At 36.3% G+C, this 19,726-nt stretch overlaps 1 protein-coding gene across 1 annotated transcript; it reads right to left on the bottom strand.

Moving 5' to 3' along the window:
* Nucleotides 1-2,963: 2,963 nt before the first annotated feature.
* Nucleotides 2,964-6,768, bottom strand: LOC114031327 (olfactory receptor 13C7-like). The gene is made up of 2 exons (XM_027846386.1): nucleotides 6,748-6,768; nucleotides 2,964-3,951 (listed from the first exon to the last, which is right to left on the bottom strand). The coding sequence occupies exon 2, from the start codon at nucleotides 3,918-3,920 to the stop codon at nucleotides 2,964-2,966; it is 957 nt and encodes a 318-aa protein (XP_027702187.1). The 5' UTR covers nucleotides 3,921-3,951; nucleotides 6,748-6,768.
* Nucleotides 6,769-19,726: the final 12,958 nt, after the last annotated feature.

The following is a 19,726-nucleotide window of genomic DNA, read 5'->3' as shown; positions in this document are numbered from 1 at the left end:
CACTTATATTTATAAACCACTACCCTAATTCAGACCCTAATTATCTCTCATCTAAATAAAATCAATAGCCTAATTGGTCTCCCTGCCTCAAGTCATTCTCTTTCTCAACCCATCCTCCAAATAGTTGTCTCAAACTGATAGTCCTAAAACACAAATTCTGACAATATGAATTCCCTCCTTTTACCAGTATAATACAGTTTTGATAATTAGCCCTTTATTGTTATACTTTGAGATTTTGTAAGGAAGTCTTCACACCTCTTTTACTCCCCTCCCCACAATGTCACTTGAGACCTCTACATAGTTTCATTTTTAGGTATGAATTTTATTATAGTTTTATCTAACGAAGTATTCCATTTATGTTTTCCTTGCAATTGTATTAAATTCATATTAATTTCAACAGATTTTTTTTATCTTTCCATTGAGTCCTGGGATTCTCAAAAGTCATGTCAGCAGATCTATATTTATGTCAGGTTGTACATATGTGGGCATTTGATGCCAATGATAAGTAGTCTTTCAGTCAAGAAACATTTATTAAGCAACTACAGAGTACATGAGTTAGACATAAAGAATAACATCATAAGCAATTAGTGGAGCATGGGAAAGAAAATCTGTCAGATCTATGGATAGGAGAAGAGACTATGATCAAACAGGACATAGAAAAGTAAATGGGTAATTTTGAATATATAAAATTAAAAAGTTTCTTCACAAACAAAATCAATGAAGCTAAAATTAAAAGGAAAGCAGAAAACTAGAAAAACATTTCTGCAATAAGTTTTTCTAGTAAAGATCTCATTTCTAAGATGTACAGAGAATTGAGTCAAACTTACCAGAATAAAAGCCAGTCTCCAACTGATAGTGGAAGGATATGATAGGCCACATTCAGAGGAAGAAATTCAAATTCTTAAAGGATGTAAGGGGAAATGCTCTAGATCACTAATAACTGGAAAAATACAAATTAAAACAACTCTGAGGTACCACCTCACATCAACATATTGGCTAAGATTGCCAAAAAGAAAAATTACAAATCTTGGAAAGAATGTGTGAAAATAGGTACACTAAGGTAGAGCTGTGAAACATTCTGGAAAGCAATTTGCAACTATGTCCCAAAAGCTATTAAACTGTGTTTTGGATTAGACATGGCTAGAAATCAGTTGATATTTTGGTTTCCATAACTTGAAAAGAAAGGAGCTCAGGACACTGTGGGCATCACATTCATGAAATCCTACTGCTAATTATTTAGACTATCCATAATTACTGATTTGAAAATTTAAGGCATGTTTCTGTGTTTTGTTATGAGAGCAACTGAGTTTGTACTCCTGAGCATGATGGTGTTTGACCACTATGTGGCTATCTGCAATCCCCTGAGATGCCCTAGAATCATGACATTTACATGTCAATGGATGATGGATCCTGGATGGCAGAGGGCATCACCTCTACAATGCAAATCTTTCTGGAAATGAAATTGCCTTTTTATGAAGATAATGGCATCAATGATTTCACATGTGAAATCCTGACTACTTTGAAATGGGCCAATGTAAATATCTTACTCAATGTGATTAGCTTTCCTCACTTTTGTGTCTATCCTTCTTCCATTCTCTACCCAAAAAGCCAACATTTGTTTAAAAGAAAAGAAAAGCAAGTTAATACAAGGAACCAATAAATCAACTGTAGTTGACATTATATAACATATTCCACACTCAGAATATTTTCAAAGAGAGGACAATGAATTTTCTCAATTTCACCTGGTCAAGTTTGGTCATTATAATTACAATGTTCTGTTTCTTTTTTTCCTTTTCATTGGCATTGTTGTAATCATTATTTATGGGGTTTTACTGGCACTACTTACTTTACTCTGAATCAATTTTTATGTCTGCTCCTTCTCTGAATTCATCACACTTGCAGTTTCTGATGGCATAAAAATATTCCATTATATTCAGCCACCGCCATTTATTTAGTTATTCCTCAAAGTCTGAGCAATCAATTCCATTCTCCTGTAATTTTTAAATTATGTTATATTTCACCTTTAAAATACATAGAAAAATTACTTTCAAAGAACCTTCCTTTTAACAAATAGTTTCTTTAGATACCACAGATTTGAAACCTGTAGTCAAATAATATTAATGAATGTCTAATTGGAACACAAGTACTTTTCATAATTTTATCATGTGTTTGATTTTCCGTCTTTAATTCTAAAAGTATCATACATTTCTATTATCTGACCATTAGTTTTCATAGTAGTTAACATTCAAATGCCATTGAAATAAATTATATAAGACAAAAATTTTATTGAGATTTTGCTTTAATGCATACAATATTAATATTCTGTATCTACATGGGTCAAAGGTAGAAAAGAGTTCACAGAAAAATTAAGTAGTTGAAAAGAAGATTTTTGTAGAAGTTCTAACAGTTCTAATTTAGTAATCTAAGTTCTAATTAAGACACTAAGAACCTACTATATACTAGGTATAAGGTAGAATTCTTTCTCTTTCAGAGTTCAACTTTCTTGGTTCTCTTTTCATTCCAAGTTTTCTTGCTCAAAGCTCTCAGACCCGTGTGCCTTACTGTTATTTAGATTAACTTAGTGGCTTGAAATATTACCTAGACTTTTATATTGGTCAGGCTAGAATAATTGAAACATGAATATAATTGAAAAATAATGAGCAAAGAAAAAGATAGTTGAAGATGAATTATTTCTTCAGGGTCAATAATAGAACAGTAAAGCTCCTTTCATTACTATCCATACTTTGTACACCAGACAAATATGTACCTCCATGACAAAGTACTTCTTACATTAGCTGGCTTTAGAGATTGAGTTTGTTGTCTGAAATAGCAGTTATAATGAGTGCTAAATAAAATAGGTTCTTTGTTTTGTTACATAGAACCTTTCTGTTTAAATATTTCTCAAGTTCATCTTTGCATGTATGTTCTTTCCTTCCCAAGGATCAGATAGAGGTTGTCTGAATTCACTCAGCGAAGAGCTTTTGACCCATCAAATTCTTCACTGCTGTCTTCACATCTTTGTTTCTCAGGCTGTAGATCAAAGGATTGAGCATGGGAGTCACAACACCATAGAACAGGGAGATAAGCTTGTCTGTAATGTATTCTTTGCTTACTCCAAGAGAGTCCTTAGATTTGGGTTTCACATACATGAAAAAGATTGTTCCATAGAATACAATCACCACAGTCAGGTGGGCTGAGCAGGTGGAAAAGGCTTTGCGTCTCCCCTCTGCTGAAGGAATCCTCAATATTGTGGAGAGGATGAAAACATAAGAAATAAAAATGAACAGCACTGGGAAAACCAGAAAAATTACATCAGCAAGTGTCATGCTAATCACATTAGGTAAGATATCTGCACAGGCCAATTTGAGGACAGCCAGGATTTCACATATGAAATGATTGATGACATTATCTCCACAAAAGAGCAATTTCATTGCAAGAGAGGTTTGCACTGTAGAGGTGATGCCTCCTGCTATCCATGACCCAGCAGCCATTGACACATAAGTATCCTTGTTCATGATAACAGGGTATCTCAGGGGCTTGCAGATGGCCACGTAGCAGTCAAATGCCATCATGCTCAGGAGCACACATTCAGTTGCTCCCACTGCAAAGGATAGAAACATTTGTACTGCACAACCAGAAAAGGATATTATTTTCCTTGGAGTGAGGAAACTGTCTAGAAATAAGGGCACAGAGGACGTTGTGTAGCAAATGTCCAGGAAGGAGAGGTTGCCAAGGAAGAAGTACATGGGTGTGTACAGGTGGGAGTCATAGATAGTTACTATGATAAGGATACCATTGCCCAGAAGGATCACCAGGTACATCCACAGCACCAGAACAAAGAAAATGGTCTCCAGCCTTGGGTGGCCAGAGAGGCCCAGCAAGACAAATTCTGTCACAATGGTTTGATTGGCCCCTTCCATTTTTTAAAGTTCTCTTTTACTCTCAGGCATTCTGAAGAAAACAGAGCACAAGTGATTTGTTACTTAAGTGCCATCAATGATTATGCATTTCTCATGATTATATCCCCATTGTATAACTCCAAACTTATGATTGAATACCAGAATATATTTTAATATTTAAGACCTTGACCCATTTCCCAATAGATGGATAGTAAATAATATGAATAAACAGTTCTCAAAGAAATATTGCAAACTATAACAACCATATGGAAGCAATAAGGAGCCAAGATGGTGGAGCATTACAAAGCAGTATGGTGAGATCCCATCCACAAACTCCTCCAAACAGATCTAAAAAACACACCAGACCAAAATTCAGAAAAAGTAACTATGAGTCCTTTGTCTAGCCCAAGTTGGCACAGTGAGACAGAAAAGGAGGTCTGTGGACATTGGAGACAGAGTCAAGACAGGACCCCATCATGGGAGCACTTTAGCAACTTGGAAAAATCCACTGATCATTCCAGAAACTTTATAATGAAATACCTTGGAAGAAGCTATGTCCCAAGGCAAAAAGACTTTGGAGATCCATACTGAGACAGCCCCAGATCTGTACTAGAGCACCACAAGGAGGACAGGTGCCATGGGTCACAGACTCAGGGTAGACTGAGAAGGATGGCTAAGTCTAAGTGTAAGAAGTGTCAGGGCTCTGGGTAGGGAGGTTTTCTGTGGTTTTCTGATAAAGGAGGAAGTTCAGAAGCCAGAAACTTGTAGCTCAGCCTTCAGCACAATAATCAGGGTAAGAATCCCAAATGAAATGAGGAACCTACAATTCTGACACTCAGAAACAAAAGACCTTTCTACCTGGCTGATAGGGGTTGCATACATCAGCAACCTACTCTTGAACAGACTGAGCCCAGGTCAAGAAGTTGCAAAACTCAGGCAGCAGGAGAAAGAGGACAACAAAGAGATTTTGAACTTTATTAGACCATTTTGTGAGCAGTGAAAGTTGCCTGTCCCTCACATCCTGGAAAAAGGAAAACTCAAAATCTTAAGAAAAAAAGCATCAGGACCAGCCCAAACCTTTCGTCCAGACATATGCTAGAATGCAGTCCTAACATCATCAGAAGTCAGGAAGCAGGTTGTAAGAATGAGCAAACAAAGAACTCTACTACAATGCATTATTGTGGTGGTGGGGACGCTTAAGACACAAACTCATAAACTCTGTCCAAAAAACCATTGGTTTGGGACTCTCTCTTTCTGTTTTGGTGGAGATGAAGGCCATGCCCTACTTGAGAGCAGAACAGAGTTGGCAAGAGAGTGGAAGAATTCCACACTTCTTCAATCCTCTTTGGGACTTCTCAAGCTCCAAATATTCTCCAGGATTCTTCAAGCTCCAAGTTTTATTTGAGGTTTCAGTCAATTTGGGCACTTCTGCCTTTCAGAAGAAAGATTGAAGAGGCCAACCTCACTTCAGGTTACTGAAGGAAAATACTGTGGGAAGACATGAGAGTCTCTATCATGTCCTATTCTGACTTGCTACACGAGACTTCAATGGGCAATTTACTTTTGAGTGATATCCAGGACTCTCTGTCTTGGATGAAATGAGTTCTCTCATTCCTAATAGGAGTATTTCTTCATTCTGTATTGTCTGGCATATGTAGTATATATTGAGTATACATTCTCTGATTTCTGTTTTACTACCAATTTGGATTAGGTTTTCTTTGCTGTTTGCTAAGCATTCTTTGTGGAACTGGCTTTTGGCGAGGAAGAGGTCAAACCTTGGAAATAGAGCTTAGGGTCCTGCTTTCCCCCAATAATAATAATGACAATGATCAAAAGTTGCTTGAACCTGATTACATCCCCCAGACTAAAAATATTTAAGAGAGCAGATACAACTTCAGCCCAATACCCCCTCTCCATAAGGAAAGTAGAGCAACCTCTGGCCCCAAACTCCTGACAAGATTAAAAGTCTCCCTTGATGAAGGGTGAGGGGAGAAGGGGCTAGAGATGTCTATAGTGCCTCATCTTCAAATCACAAACAACAGCCTTCACCACAGGTGGACCTCTCTACATTTGAGGTCTTCCCTACACTCTTAAGAAGAGAGTGACTCCAAAATATCTACAGGCAACACCTCAGAGTAAAATACAGCTTGGGCTCAACTCAACTAGAATCCCAGAAAGAAATAAAATAAGAGTCAAAAAGAGTTTAAAATTTTTTTGTAAATGAAATGAGAGTGCTAGAGGGGATAATTGGAAAAGAAATGAAAGCTACGAAAGAAAGAATTGGAAAGAGATTTCACAGCTTGGCACAATAAGTACAAAACTTTGCCCAAAAAACAAATCCTCTGGAAATTAAATGGACCAAATAGAAGCTAATGACCCCATGAGGCAACAAGAAATATTAAAACAAAGTCAAAAGACTAAAAAAAATAGAGAAAACTGGAAAGTATCTCATAACAAAAACAACTGGCCTAGAAAACAGATCAAGGAAAAAAATTAAGAATCAATGGACAATAGACTATCTGAATGTCATGATCAAAAAAGAGCCTACATAGTCTAAAAATAGAAATCTTAAAGAAAACTTCACAGGTATCTTAAAACCAGACTCCACTGATCACCTCCAAAAAGAAACTCTACAATGAAAACTCCCAGGACATTTAAAGCCAAAACCCCAGAGCTTCCAGTTCAAAGAAAAAAATAGTGCAAGTGGCCAAAAAGAAAGAATTAAAGCACCTGAGAATCCACAATCAAAATCATACATGATTTAGTGGCTACCACTACAAAAAAGTGGAGAACCTGAAATAGGATATTTCAGAAGACTAAGGATATGAGTTTATCAAGAGTAACTTACCCAGTAAAACTGAGTATAATGCTGGAGGGGGGGAAATGGACCTTTAATGAAATAGAGGACTTCCAAACATTCCTGATGGATATCAGAGCTGCAAAAAAATTGAATGTCAAACAAAGGAATGAGGAGAAACATAAAAAGACAAACACCAATGAACAAGCATAAAGGACTAAACAAGGATAAATTGCTTACATTCAAAAATGAGGAGATCACACATGTGTTCCCTCTGAACCATCCTCAGGGTCCATACACAGAGTCCAATTAGACAAGGCCTGGGAGTGATACTGTTATGCCTTGTTGACCTTAAGAAAAGAATGAAAAAGGAGAAGAGAAATACACTGCATGAAAGGGTGAGGGAAAGGAAGATTAAGGAAAATCATCTTGCACCATCAGAGTGCTCAAGTAGACATCTTATACGAACAAGGAAGCAGTGCGGGGAGCAGCTGACTTTTGAATCTCTTATCTGAACTGGTCAAAAGAAGGAACACACACACATATAGTTGGGTACAGAAATACATTTCACTCAACAAGAAAGTAGGAAGGAAAGAAAGGAGGAAGAGAAACTTGAATGATATAGATTAACGGAGGGATAAGACCCAAACAAAACAAACTTAAGCATGTACAAAAATATTTATAACACTTTATGAGGTGGCAAAGAATGGGAATATTATAGAGTGCCCACAAATTGGGGAATGAATGATCAAGTTATAGTATATAAATGTGATAGAATACTATTGCGCTCAACTCTTATGAGCACATAATAAGATTCGAGAGGATTGATGATCCTGATATAATGAGACATGAAATAAATTTTTTGATATGGTCAATATATAAATTTATTTTGATTAACTATGTATGTTTGTAATGGGTTTTGAGTTTTTTTGTGGTTTGATTTACTTGTTTGGGTTTGGGGTTTTTTTTTGTAAGTTTTTTTAAACTAAAATACAAAATGAGAAAAGAAAAAAAATTGCCATGTACACAGCAGACCATAAGAGGGGATTCAATATAAAACAATAAATTTCCATTTCAAGAAAATCTACATAATAAATACTGCACATTGTTTTCAAAACTGCCCAACTTTTATTTGCTTCTTGTTGGTTTCTTTTTGTTCTCTGCTGTGCGCTTTTCACTTTATTTTTCACCTCCCTTTCCTCACCACCCTAAAGAAGGCTACAATTAAACATGGACATATATGTATACAAATATATACACATATATATCCATACTCATATATGTAAGAATGTACTATGCTTATTTCCTCCTATCGTCTATTTCTCTGAAGGTGAATAGCATCTTCTTTCTTAAGTCCAAGTCTTTCCATGTTTTTCTATATCAACCAGTTCATCATTTCCTACACCACAGCAATATTCTGACCCAATCATATCCTACCTGAGATATTGTCTATGGACTTTTTCCCCTATGACTACATAGGTTTTATTTATACAAGAAAATTTTATTTAAAATAATTGAAACTATTCTTTTTACACTTCAACAATGCTCTCACCTCATAATATAGTTTAAGGTCTGATACTGCTGAATCTGCTTCCATTACATCTTTTTCCTCTGGTTTCTTTGAAGTTCCTAACCTTTTGTTCTTCCAAATGAACTTTGTTGTTATTTTTTTCTAACTCAGTAAAATAATTTTATATAATTTAATTTGTAAATAATTATATTAATATAGTAAATTAATTAAATAAAATAAATTATAAAATAATTTAATTGGGATGACATTGAATAAATAGATTAGTTAGGTAAAATTGTCATTTTTAAAATATATTGACTTTACTTACCCATGAACCATAAATATTACTTCAATTATTTAGATCTGAGTTTATTTGTATAAGAAGTGTTTGGCAGGTATATGCTCAGATATTTTATACTGTTTAGGTATTTTACATTATCTGAAACAATATTGAATAATATTGCTGACACAGAGTGTAATTTCTCCTTTTCACTTTTGATTAAATCTATTTTAACTTGAACTTTGTCTGAGATCATGATTACTACCCCTCTTTTTTTTACATGCTAAATTCTACTCCTGCCCTTTATTTTCTCTTTATGTGTATCTCACATTTGTGTAATAATGTTTCCTGAAAGCAACATATTGTTGAATTCAAATTTTTAATCTGCTATCCATTTCTGTTTTATGAGTAAATTCATCTCATTCATATTCTAAGCTACAATTATTTACATATTTTCCTCCTTCCCATTTTTCCTCACTATCCTTCTAACCCTATTTACTTTATCCCTCCTCACTCTTCTACTTTACTTCCACCTACTACCTTGCCCTCCTATTCCTTAACTTATCCACCCCTCTAAGAGTCCCTCCCTTATGCTCTCCTCAAACCCCATCTCTCTGCTCTCTTACTTCTTTCTGAATTTAGAAGACATTTACACTCTTCTAGATATCTGTTGTTCCCTCTTTAACCCATTCCCAATGAGAGTAAGGTTCCAGCACTACTCTCCCTCCCCTCTGCTAGCTGTTTCTGTATCACTTTTTTCCTTTTATGCCTCATTTGTATGAGGTAATTACTTCTTTTTACCTCTCCCCACACAGTTTTATTTTTTTAGAATCACCCCATCACACTCAGCTCAGCCCTTGACTTTCTTTCAAACCACTAAATAATGATGACAATCATAAGAGTACTGCTAATATTTTCACATATACAAAGTAAACCACTTGACCTTATTGAGTCCCTTATAGTTGGTCTTTAATGTTTATCTTATATTTCTCCTAGATGTTATATTTCAAATTTTGCCTTAAGTTTTGGGGATGTTGTCACAAAAACCTGAAAGTCTTTCAGTTCATTTAATATCCATTTTTTTCATTCAGGATTATACAGGGTAAATTTTGTTGGTTTTTTCTTTTCTGAGTAAGTTGCCCTTGGTTGTAACCCCAGCTCTTTTGCTCTATGGAATATAGTATTCAAAGACCTAATCTTTCAATGTAGTAGCTGCTGGGTCTTATGTAATCTTTATCGTAGCTCCATGATATTTAAATTGTTTTTTCCTTGTTGCTTCCAATATTTTCCCCTTAACCTGGGAGCTTTGGAACTTGGCTATAATATTCCTGTAAGTTTTCCTCCTGGGATCTCTTTCAGGTGGTGATCCCTGGATTTTTTTTTTATGTCTACTTTGCCTTCTTCTTGTGGAACTTTGGGACAATTTTCCTTGATAATTTCTAATAAGATTCTTTTTTAATCATTATTTTCAGGTAGTCAGACTATTTCTTATGTTATTTCTCCTCAATCTGTTCTCCAGATTGGTTGTTTTTCTGATGAGATGTTTCACTTTCTCTTCTATTTTTTCATTCTTTTGATTTTGTTTTATGATTTCTTGGTGTCTCAGAATGTCATTATCTTCCCCTTGCCCAATTCTAGTTTTCAAGGAATTAATTTCTTCCTTAAGTTTTTCATTTTTTATTTCTAGTTGGTTGTCCTTCCTTTAATAACTTTCTTGATTTTCTTGAATTGCTCTTATTTTTTCTAATTTTTCCTTGATCTCTCTTATTTGATTTTTAAAGTCCTTCTTAAGTTCTTCCAAGAACTCTTTTTGTGCTTGGGACCATTTGATGTTTCACATTGAAAGAAGAGTGGCTTTTTTAGCTCCATTAGCTTCCTCTGAATATGAACCCAGATCTTCTCTATCCCTATAGTAATTACCTCTGTTTGGGTTCTTTTTCCTTTGCTTACTCATTTTTGTGTCTTTATTTTTTGTTTTATCTTGTTCTTGGCAGCTATTAGTATAATCAAGTTGTAGTCCTAAGGTATGGGAAATGATGCCCCAAGCCTCATATCCTTCTTACCATTATTTTCTTTTTTTTCCTTACAGTTATTTTCTGAGGCTTGTCTCAGGGCCCAAACTTGGGCTCTCCTCTCCACTCCTAAGCCACAAACAAGGGCCCCCAGCCACACTATCCTGCAAATGATGTTGCTTCCTGTGGGCTGCAAACTACAGCTGTCCTCTCTGCCCTGGAAATGAAACGGGGGACTCAGCTCTCCTGCAAGTGCACACAAACAACAGGGCCCCTCCCCCTTGCTACTTCACTCACCCAGTGTATACTAGCTCCTTCTCCCTACACCCACAGCCTAGGACTTGCCTGGTCAGTACAGCTGTGCCTGATGTCCCTCAACAGTGGAAGGTCCTTCAGTCTTCTCCTACTCAGTCATCAGAGCCCCCATGCTTTCTATTCGATGAAAGTTTCTAAGGCTAAGGCTGCCTCTCAACCCAGTTGCTCCCAGGGCTTGTTGTTTGTTGAATCTGCAGAGTCTGCCTGGGGGTGCTTGCACATCACTCAGGCCAAACCTTTGCCCTTGGAGGTCAGGTCTTTCCTGGGGTCTTCTCAAATTGTCTTAGGAGGAGAACTGCTTTAAGCCCATGTTTATTTCTGCTGCTCTGAGGCAATGTTCTATCTTTTTTTGTACAGGAAATTTGGAGAGCTGAAAGTTTTCTGACCCACTGTGCAATCCTCGCAGAATCCTCTCTTGGGTTTTGTTTTTCTTGTGTTCTCAACTGGGGTGGGAGCAGTGGGCAGTGAAAAAGTGAATCTTGGGCAATTAAAATATCTTTTAAAAATACATTTTTTAAATCAACCATATAGGAAGTTTATTTCAAAATGCTAATAATAAAAATCAAAATCAAAACAACTCTCAGGTCTCTCTTCATAGTCAATAGATTAGCACAGATGACAAAAAATGAGCAGATTCAATGATGGAGGGGTCAGTGGACAAGTAATCACAGTAATACATTCTTGGTGGAGTTGTAAATTGGCCCAACCATTCTAGAAAAACTTTTGAAAATACGCTAAGCAAGTGAGTAAAATATCCAAAGAATTTAACTTGAGAGATTCCCCTTAGTGGGGTTATGCCCCATTTGCCCATTGATAGGAAATGTAAAAAATAATAACATCACTAAAACAACAAGGAACATTGAAATTATAACGATTAAGTCTGGCCAGCAGAAGAGAGTAGAACAAGCACTTCAATTTCTTCTTTTTGGTAAGACTATTGGGGTTAAGCAACTTGCCCAGGGTCACACAGCTAGTAAGTGTCAAGTGTCTGAAGCCATATTTGAACTCAGGTCCTCCTGACTCCAGGGCTGGTGCTCTATCTACTACACCACCTAGCTGCCCCTCAACTCCTTCTTTACAGAAGGAGGGGGTATAGATACAGAATGCCGCATATACTGTTGGACTCAATAATGCATTTAATAGTTTTGCTAAACTGTTTCTTTTTCTTTCTGATTTTATTTTAAAGGATGGCTCACTGAATACATAGGAGAGGAATGTTGTTGGATACAACATGATATAAAAATAAAAGATATCAAATTTTTAAACTATTCTACAAAAAAGGTTTCTTCCCTCTGTGTAAAGATCATTAGCATCAGAAGAACCCTCTTAGACATCCTAGAGAAGAGAGTTCAGATCTAAAATCATAGCTGATTATTGGAAGGATGGTTTGTGACTCATGTACCAAAACTAAGTTAGAACAATAAGCCACATTTACATTTTTGGGGGAAGATAGTCATTATTTTGAATTTGCCCTCACAAATAAAACTTAGGCTAAGCAAGTGAGGACAAATGTGGTCAAATAGAAAAAGCCAAGAATCTAGAGTCAGAGGTCCTCAATTCCAGGCCTGGCTCAGCTGCTTACCAGTTAAGTAACTTTAGGAAAGCCATTTAATTTCTTTGGGCCCCATTTTCCCCATTTGAAAACTGAGGAGAGAGACTCAAAGGTCTTATCTAGCCCTAAACCCTGTGATGTATGATTATAAAATATGTAAAAAGCATTGACCCAACCAACCACTTCAGAGCACCATGTATTTTCAGGTCATACTCTCTCCTAAGCATTGGGAGTAAGAAAAGATACCCATACTCACAAGATATTGCAGCATCATTGATGTTCCCATTGACAATTTCAATGAATTTATTCAAGTTAATGTGCAAGGAATTGGCATGGAAAAGATTAACGGACTTAGACTTAGTAAATCCAAATCAGAGTCCATCCAGGCTATGCCAGCTTTTCTCTGTGTGTCTTCGATTAAGTGCAAGTGACCAAGCCTCTCTGAACCTCAGTTTCCCATGTAGTTATGTGTAGAACAGAGATTAAAAAATGAATCTGTGTATTCTTGAGAGACTCCAATGGTTGCACATATGTTTTATATATAATAAATAATCTGTAAGAAGTGATGATAATCACTGCCTCTAGTTTATGTCTTGGTTAAAGGGCTGTTTGGATAAGAGCCCTTATAAGTAACATTTTTTCATTAATAACAATGATGGTGATAACTAGTATTTATGAAGTGCTTTGCATATGTTAACTCATTTAATCCTCACAACAACCCTCTAAGATAGGTGCTATTATTATCCACCTCTTGTAAATTAGGAAACTGAGGCACATGGAAGTTAAGTGATTTTCACAGTCATACAGGTGGTGTTTGAGGCAGGATTTAAACTTAGGTCTTCCTGCCTCCCAGTCCTACTGGCTACTGTGCCATATTCTGTTCAAAAGAGAGGCACTTTGATAGTATTAATCTGTTTTTTAAAGATTAACATAAGGCAATACTAATATTATTCCCAAAAAAGAACTATATCTTTAGAGAGAATTGTGATCATCTCATTTCTTTTATATGCTCTGCTCAATGTAAACAAGTAACAATAGTGACCAAAAACTATTTAATGTACATCCTTAAATATTTAATAGATATCAAATATTTGATAGACTTAACAGCAATAATCTGACCCAAACAACTCAGACTTTCTTTGATCTACCCAGAGCACTTAAGTTCACAAAGTTCTCCTTCCAAAGATAGAAGGTTCTACATAACAGAGAGCATTTACCTCTAAGTCTGGGAAATAGTGTCCTTCTTAACTCAGGAGCATAATATTACTTGACTTCCAGCCAACATAATATTCTGAACCGGAAAATTGCCTTCCACAGCATACAAGACAATGATCAGGATTATATAGGTGAACATTTTGATAGTTATTTTAATTGTTATGCTAAAAACAGAGTAACTATATAGAAAGTTTAAAATGGGGCAGCCAAAGGTGTCTAAAATTTTCATATTCCTGTGGTCATCAGTTTTCTCTCTTCATTCACTGTAAGTCAATGAAATAAAGAAATATCAACATGACAAAGTCTGAGTATAAGCAATACCACTAGCAGAGCTTTCAATAATACTTATCTCTCACTTCCAACACTAAGATAATCCACAGGAAAAATAAAACTGTAAAGTCCTGTTCTCTTCAGCATTTCCCTACATTCCAGGTTCTAGATCCATTCTCCAATGCATCAGTTGGAGTAGTCACAAGGCAATTTAAAATCCCTTGTTGATTTAAGGAGAGGTTTTAATCCCAGAGGCAATTTAAAGTTTTTGGAAAGTGAAACATAGTATGAGGCTTTTGAAACTTTCTGATGCTTCAGGGACAATATCCCACAGCCCCAATTAGAGTAACATTTTACTGCTAAGCTCTAATTTAAGTGTAACTCACCCAAGAAGAAAATAATTACTTGTTGGTGTTAGAAAGTAGAAGTATTGGGCTCTGATATTCGGTCCAAATACAGAAGTGGGATGATATTGACATTGAAGATGCTTCCACTTGGGGTCAACACAGGAAGGGGAAAGAGGAAAAGAATCACCAGTGAAGACAGCATGCATGGGCTTCCACTCTCTCTCTCTAACCCGACCTATTTTCCTGTATCATCTCTTTCCAAGGTGCTCCCTAGAACTCTCCTCTTTAATAAGGAAAATTAGCATAGTATAGTCAGAAAAATGAGTAGATTTGGAATCAGAAGAGTCAGATGAGCATGGATCCCATCATTTTGAAACTGCCATATAATCATGAGCAAGTTACTTAATCTCTCTGGGCCTCAGTGTCCTCATCTGTAAGAAGTAGGAGTAAGACTAGATAACCTCCAAGCTCTGTTTAAGTTCTAGTTCCAGGATCCTTTGATCCTAAAATTCACCTGCTTCCTAGATAACTTGTTCCCATGTGCTTTCCATCTCTTGATGCTCACTGAAACTTAGATTTCTCCTGAAGATACCATATCTCACAGTACCCTCTCCAAACCTAGTTCATATTCCCTGACACATAGGGCAAAGAAAAGGATTTGGAGTGATTGCACTCCAATCCCCTTGCCCCCCAGTGCCTCTTGCATATTCTCCATATGTCACCACCACTCAGCCATCCAGAATTCTTTAAGGTTCTATCCATCTTATCCAGGTTCTTTCTGTTGTCATCTGCTCAACTCCATGACATACTCCATCTTTGTCAATAAGTATAATGCATGGGTCACAGTACCTTTTATACCCCCAACCATGTCTTTCCAACTCTTCAATGTCTCCAACCCCCAAGCTATCTCCAGTCTATCTCAACCATGCTCCAAAGTTTTCATATCACAGGCCACTCCATAGACCTCAACCCCACCCCACTGAATTTGTCCCCATTACTTCCTATTTTGGTTTTGATTAGGACTGGTTATCAGTCAAGCTTGTGGTCATAAGTTTTCTCTTTTCATTCACTGTAAGCCAATGAAAAAAGAAATATCAATATGACAGAGTCTATCAGCAGTACCACCAGAGCTCTCAGCAATACTGATCCCTCACTGTTAACACTGAGATAGTCCCCAGGAAAAATAAAATTGTCAAGTCCCATTTTCCCCAGTGTTTCCTTGCATTCCAGATTCTAGATTCATTCTCTAGTACATCATCTGGAATAGTCATGAGGCAATTTAAAATCCCTTGTTGATTTAAGGATAGGTTCTAATCCCAGAAACAATTCAAAGTTATTAGAAAGTAAAATGTAGGGGTTTTTGAAATTTTCTGATACTTCCAGGACAATGTTCCACAAATCCATATAAGTGAAGTTACTACAAAGTTCTTGTTGAATTGTAATTCAAACAAAGAGAAAATAATTTCCCATTCATGTGAAAAAGTAGAAGTATTTTGTTATGTACACTGACGTTAAGCCTAGGGCCATATGTACTAGAATATTGACACTAGGTGGAGAGATGGTGCTTCCTCACCCTGGTGGGACAAATGTCTTATAGGTCTATTCTATCATCTGGCCCCTGGAGTCATAAGGATCTGAGTAGAACGTCCCTGATACACCATCTGTCCTGATGACCCTTGCCACCTGGCATACCTCTCTGGACCTCAGTTTCCTCATCTGTAAGAAGTAGGGGTAAGACTAGACAACTTCTAAGATTGGTTTGAGCTCTAAATTTATGAGTCTTGATCCTAAAATAAACTCATCTGCTTCCTAGATAACTGCCTATATTCTGGGTGATTCAAGATGGTTTTTTGAACAGTATGTACAAGTTAGAGTAGGCTTCTATTTTTAAACGGAAATATTACATAAATGATTGTGCTCTTCCAAGACTCTTAAGGTATTAGTGCCTTTTATGAATAGAAGCTGCAGTTCAAGGCCCAAAGCTCTGTCTCTTCCATTATTTCAATATTCCACACTAGCTCTGGAAAAAAAATATTGTTTTGTTTAGTTTACAAATAATTCTGCTATGAAAAAAGTCTAGGCAATTAGACTTTAGGAGCCATAAGTCAGTCTCATGGAACCTCATGGAGATATCCTGAGGTCTAAGGGTCCTAGAAAGTCTTTCCAATGAACTGAACCACAAACTACATGCAAACTGCATACGAGAGAGCCCTGAGGGACTTGAAAAACAGGAATTTTATTTATATTTATTCTTGGACTGTAGATATGTGTTTGGCTGAGTGGTCTGGGGTCTTTAAAGAACAGTATTAGATAATTAAAGATTCTCTATTTTGAAAGCAGAAACAACACAGGAATGTTGCGGATGATACTTTACCACATAGAGTTGCTTGTGGGACTCATTAATGACCATCAAAGGAATCATAAACCCTCTGCTGAATGTAAAATCATTTTGATGGTCTCTGGAATAGTAGACACAGAATTAGGTCTATCAACAATCTGCGCATGGGGTCTATGATGCCATGATGTAGTGGAAGAAGGACCATATGATTTTCTTACAGGTCCTTTTCTTCAAAAGTGCTCCTCATGACAATCAATGCGTCTCCCTTTGAAGGATCTGTATTGTATGATGCCATGTTGTTCTCAAGCTACCTCTGCTCAGCAACTTCATTATAATGACCCTTTTCTTCCAACACAGGGCAAAAGGTTTACTCTCATAGCAGTTCATATGTCTTTAGTATATAGAATTGTAGTGAGAGTTAAGTCTGCTACTACAGTAGCCACTATCAAGGCCTTGATAGAGTGAATGAATGAATGAATGATGATTGAGTGAAAAAGCATTTATTATGCCTTACTATCCTTTGGCTAACTTCGTAATAATTTTGAGTGCCTGGAGAGAGGTGAAAGGGAATCTTTTTCAAGCTCTCATAGAAGGTGGTAGCCTTTCAGTAGATACCTCTAAATGTCCCAGAATGCAGAACCATCCTCCTGATGGCATTTTAAGATGGGAGATGTTTGGTGAACTTAAAAGTGCTGAGTGTGTGATGGTATGACTTGAGTCACAGAATCTACTTAGGGCCTGGGGCAGATTGTATGCAAAAGATCTGTGATCTCTTAGCTATTTTAATTCAGATGATAGAGATTCAAATGATAGAGATGATAGAGATTCAAATGATATGCTGTTCACTATTATAGTGACCAGTGAAGACTTTGGAAAAATAAGCATTTATATAGTGGACCAGATGTTTCTTGTTTTTTCCTAGCCATTAATATTGTTTTTGCCTTAAAAGACTTATGTGAAATATCTCTGACTTTAACCTCACTTTTTAAAAAAATTTATATTCTTCTATGTTTATATTACTGATATTAAGCTCTTCCTCCAGTTGCTGGCATTGTTTTAAGATTGTGTTAGTGGTAGAAGGTCCCTTAGAAGATTTTGTAACCTTACCACCAAAGGACAAGATGTGGTAGGAGCTAAGCTGCCCTGAAATTTTACATACTAACAACCATAGTATGTGCTAAGTTAGTTCTTTGAAGGATTTGGAAGGCTATTTGGATACATGACCATTTCAACTATAAGAGACTTAACCAAGGAAGAAATTGTGTCAGCAGAGTTTTTTCCTTAGCTTCCACTGCCTCTTGGTCACTTTCTTAAGTTTCTAACCTGGTAGTTGTAGACAGAATTAGCATTTTGTATCCTCTTAACTTTGAAGTATATTCTTTTAATTCCTAATTGGTAAAGTGGTTTTTAATTGCAGTTTTCATGTTCTATGAATTTTACATTGCATTTTAAATTTCAAGTCTGAATTATTCAGCTTGCCTAAAATAGCAAAGAAGTTTAGGGAAAATAAAGTATCCATAAATAGAGAATCTCAGGGTCTGTTTTTGGGATGGGCTAGGCAAGTAGAAGTGAGGAAGGAGGTGGGTACTATATGGGTATCTGAGTCTAAGACTGCATCAATACCAACTTTGTAATTAAAGCCAACAATATAATAGGATATGATAAAGGAAACACAAAACAATTATGACCTTGAACATAAATGATTGAGTTCATTCATAAAAAAAGAAAAATTATTTTAAAACAGAATCAAAAACGTAACTCAATAATATGCATCTAAAACAATGCAGGAGTGTAGTGACTACAATAAAACTTGTCATGATTCAGCTAAATTTAGAATAAGTAAGAATTGAAAACCTCATTTCTTATTTCCAGTTAACTCATGAACTAAAAGACTAGACAGCTGGATAGATGGGTGGATGGATGGATGGATGAATTTAAAAGCATTTATTAAATTTCTTCTATGTGCCAGGCATAGTTCTACTATTGTGTACATCGTGCTAGTCCCTGGGGGAAGACAAAAATGTTAGAAAAGATATGATCCCTATCCTTATGGGAAGTGAGATAATTAATAGAATGAATAACCATAAACAGGAAAGAAAGCAACATTAAAGAAAACTTATAGCAAGCTGTCTACTTTCCCAGATCTTTTCAAACTTAGAGTTCACTTCTTCCTGATACTTGACAGTGACTTGTATCTGGTTCTTTATCTCATCTGTTCACACCACTAGTCAACCCACTTGATCCTCAGACAAGGTTTTGACATTTAAGATGTCTCTTCCTGATTCTATTTCTGGTCAATATTTATGAGATAAGCTGAAATCAATACCATAGTCTTTTGGCACCTCAATTTCTTCCCTATTCTTGAATTCACAGTTCACCATAACAGGAAATGGAAGAATGCCCACAGTGATCTTTCTTCCCAACTTCTAGAGTTGCTCATTTGTTTTAATTGGCCTTTTCTTCAAAATATTTTTGTTTTGTCTTAGATACTTGGTTTTTGTTTTATAAATATCTCGATATAAATATACTCAATAAGATGTCACTGGTGTACACAAATTTAGTGAGAGCAGTTTGAAATATCTAATATATTTAAAGAAAAGTAGTTATCTTTCTATTAACATATGTGGTCAGCAGGGCATGGCATCACAAAACTGCAATTTCTGTTTCCAGAGAGGCTAAAGCTTGAGAATTGCTATAATTCAAGAGTTGTGAGCTGTAGAAGGACTAAGTCATCTGGCTGTCTATATTAAATCCAACACCAACATGGCAAACCTCCAGGCAGAGGGCTGCTAGGCTACCTAAGGAAGGGCATAGTGGCCCGGGAATGAAAAGGAGTAAATCAAAGTTTCCAAGCCATTCAGTAATGGGATCAGGCCTATGAGTGACTGCTGCACTTCCAGCCTGGGTGAGGTAGGGAGACCCAGTCTCATAAAAACAAAAATCTTGAATAATATATGTAGAGAAAACAAAGACATGCCAAAGAGACATGTTAGTGGGATTGCTTTAATAAATTAGATAAGAAGCCTTTGTAACTATCACATTCAAATGGATACTGCTAATTTGGCTTAAAGGTTTAATTACATTAAATATGCTAATAATTGTCCCAGAAATCCTATTTACACAAGACATGAATAAAAATGTTTATTAATTTTTAATTCATGATAATTCTGATGAGAGCTAAGTTGAAGCTT

The sequence above is a fragment of the Vombatus ursinus genome, unplaced genomic scaffold, assembly GCF_900497805.2.
Source record: "Vombatus ursinus unplaced genomic scaffold, bare-nosed wombat genome assembly UNPS02015139.1, whole genome shotgun sequence".
NCBI lineage: Eukaryota > Metazoa > Chordata > Mammalia > Diprotodontia > Vombatidae > Vombatus > Vombatus ursinus.
The sequence above is the reverse complement of the archived record's forward strand: the minus strand, read 5'-3'. Positions and strand labels throughout refer to the sequence as shown.

Coding starts and splice junctions, on each gene's coding strand:
- LOC114031327 (XM_027846386.1), bottom strand. CDS start 3,920: ATGGAAGGGGCCAATCAAACCATTGTGACAGAATTTGTCTTGCTGGGC.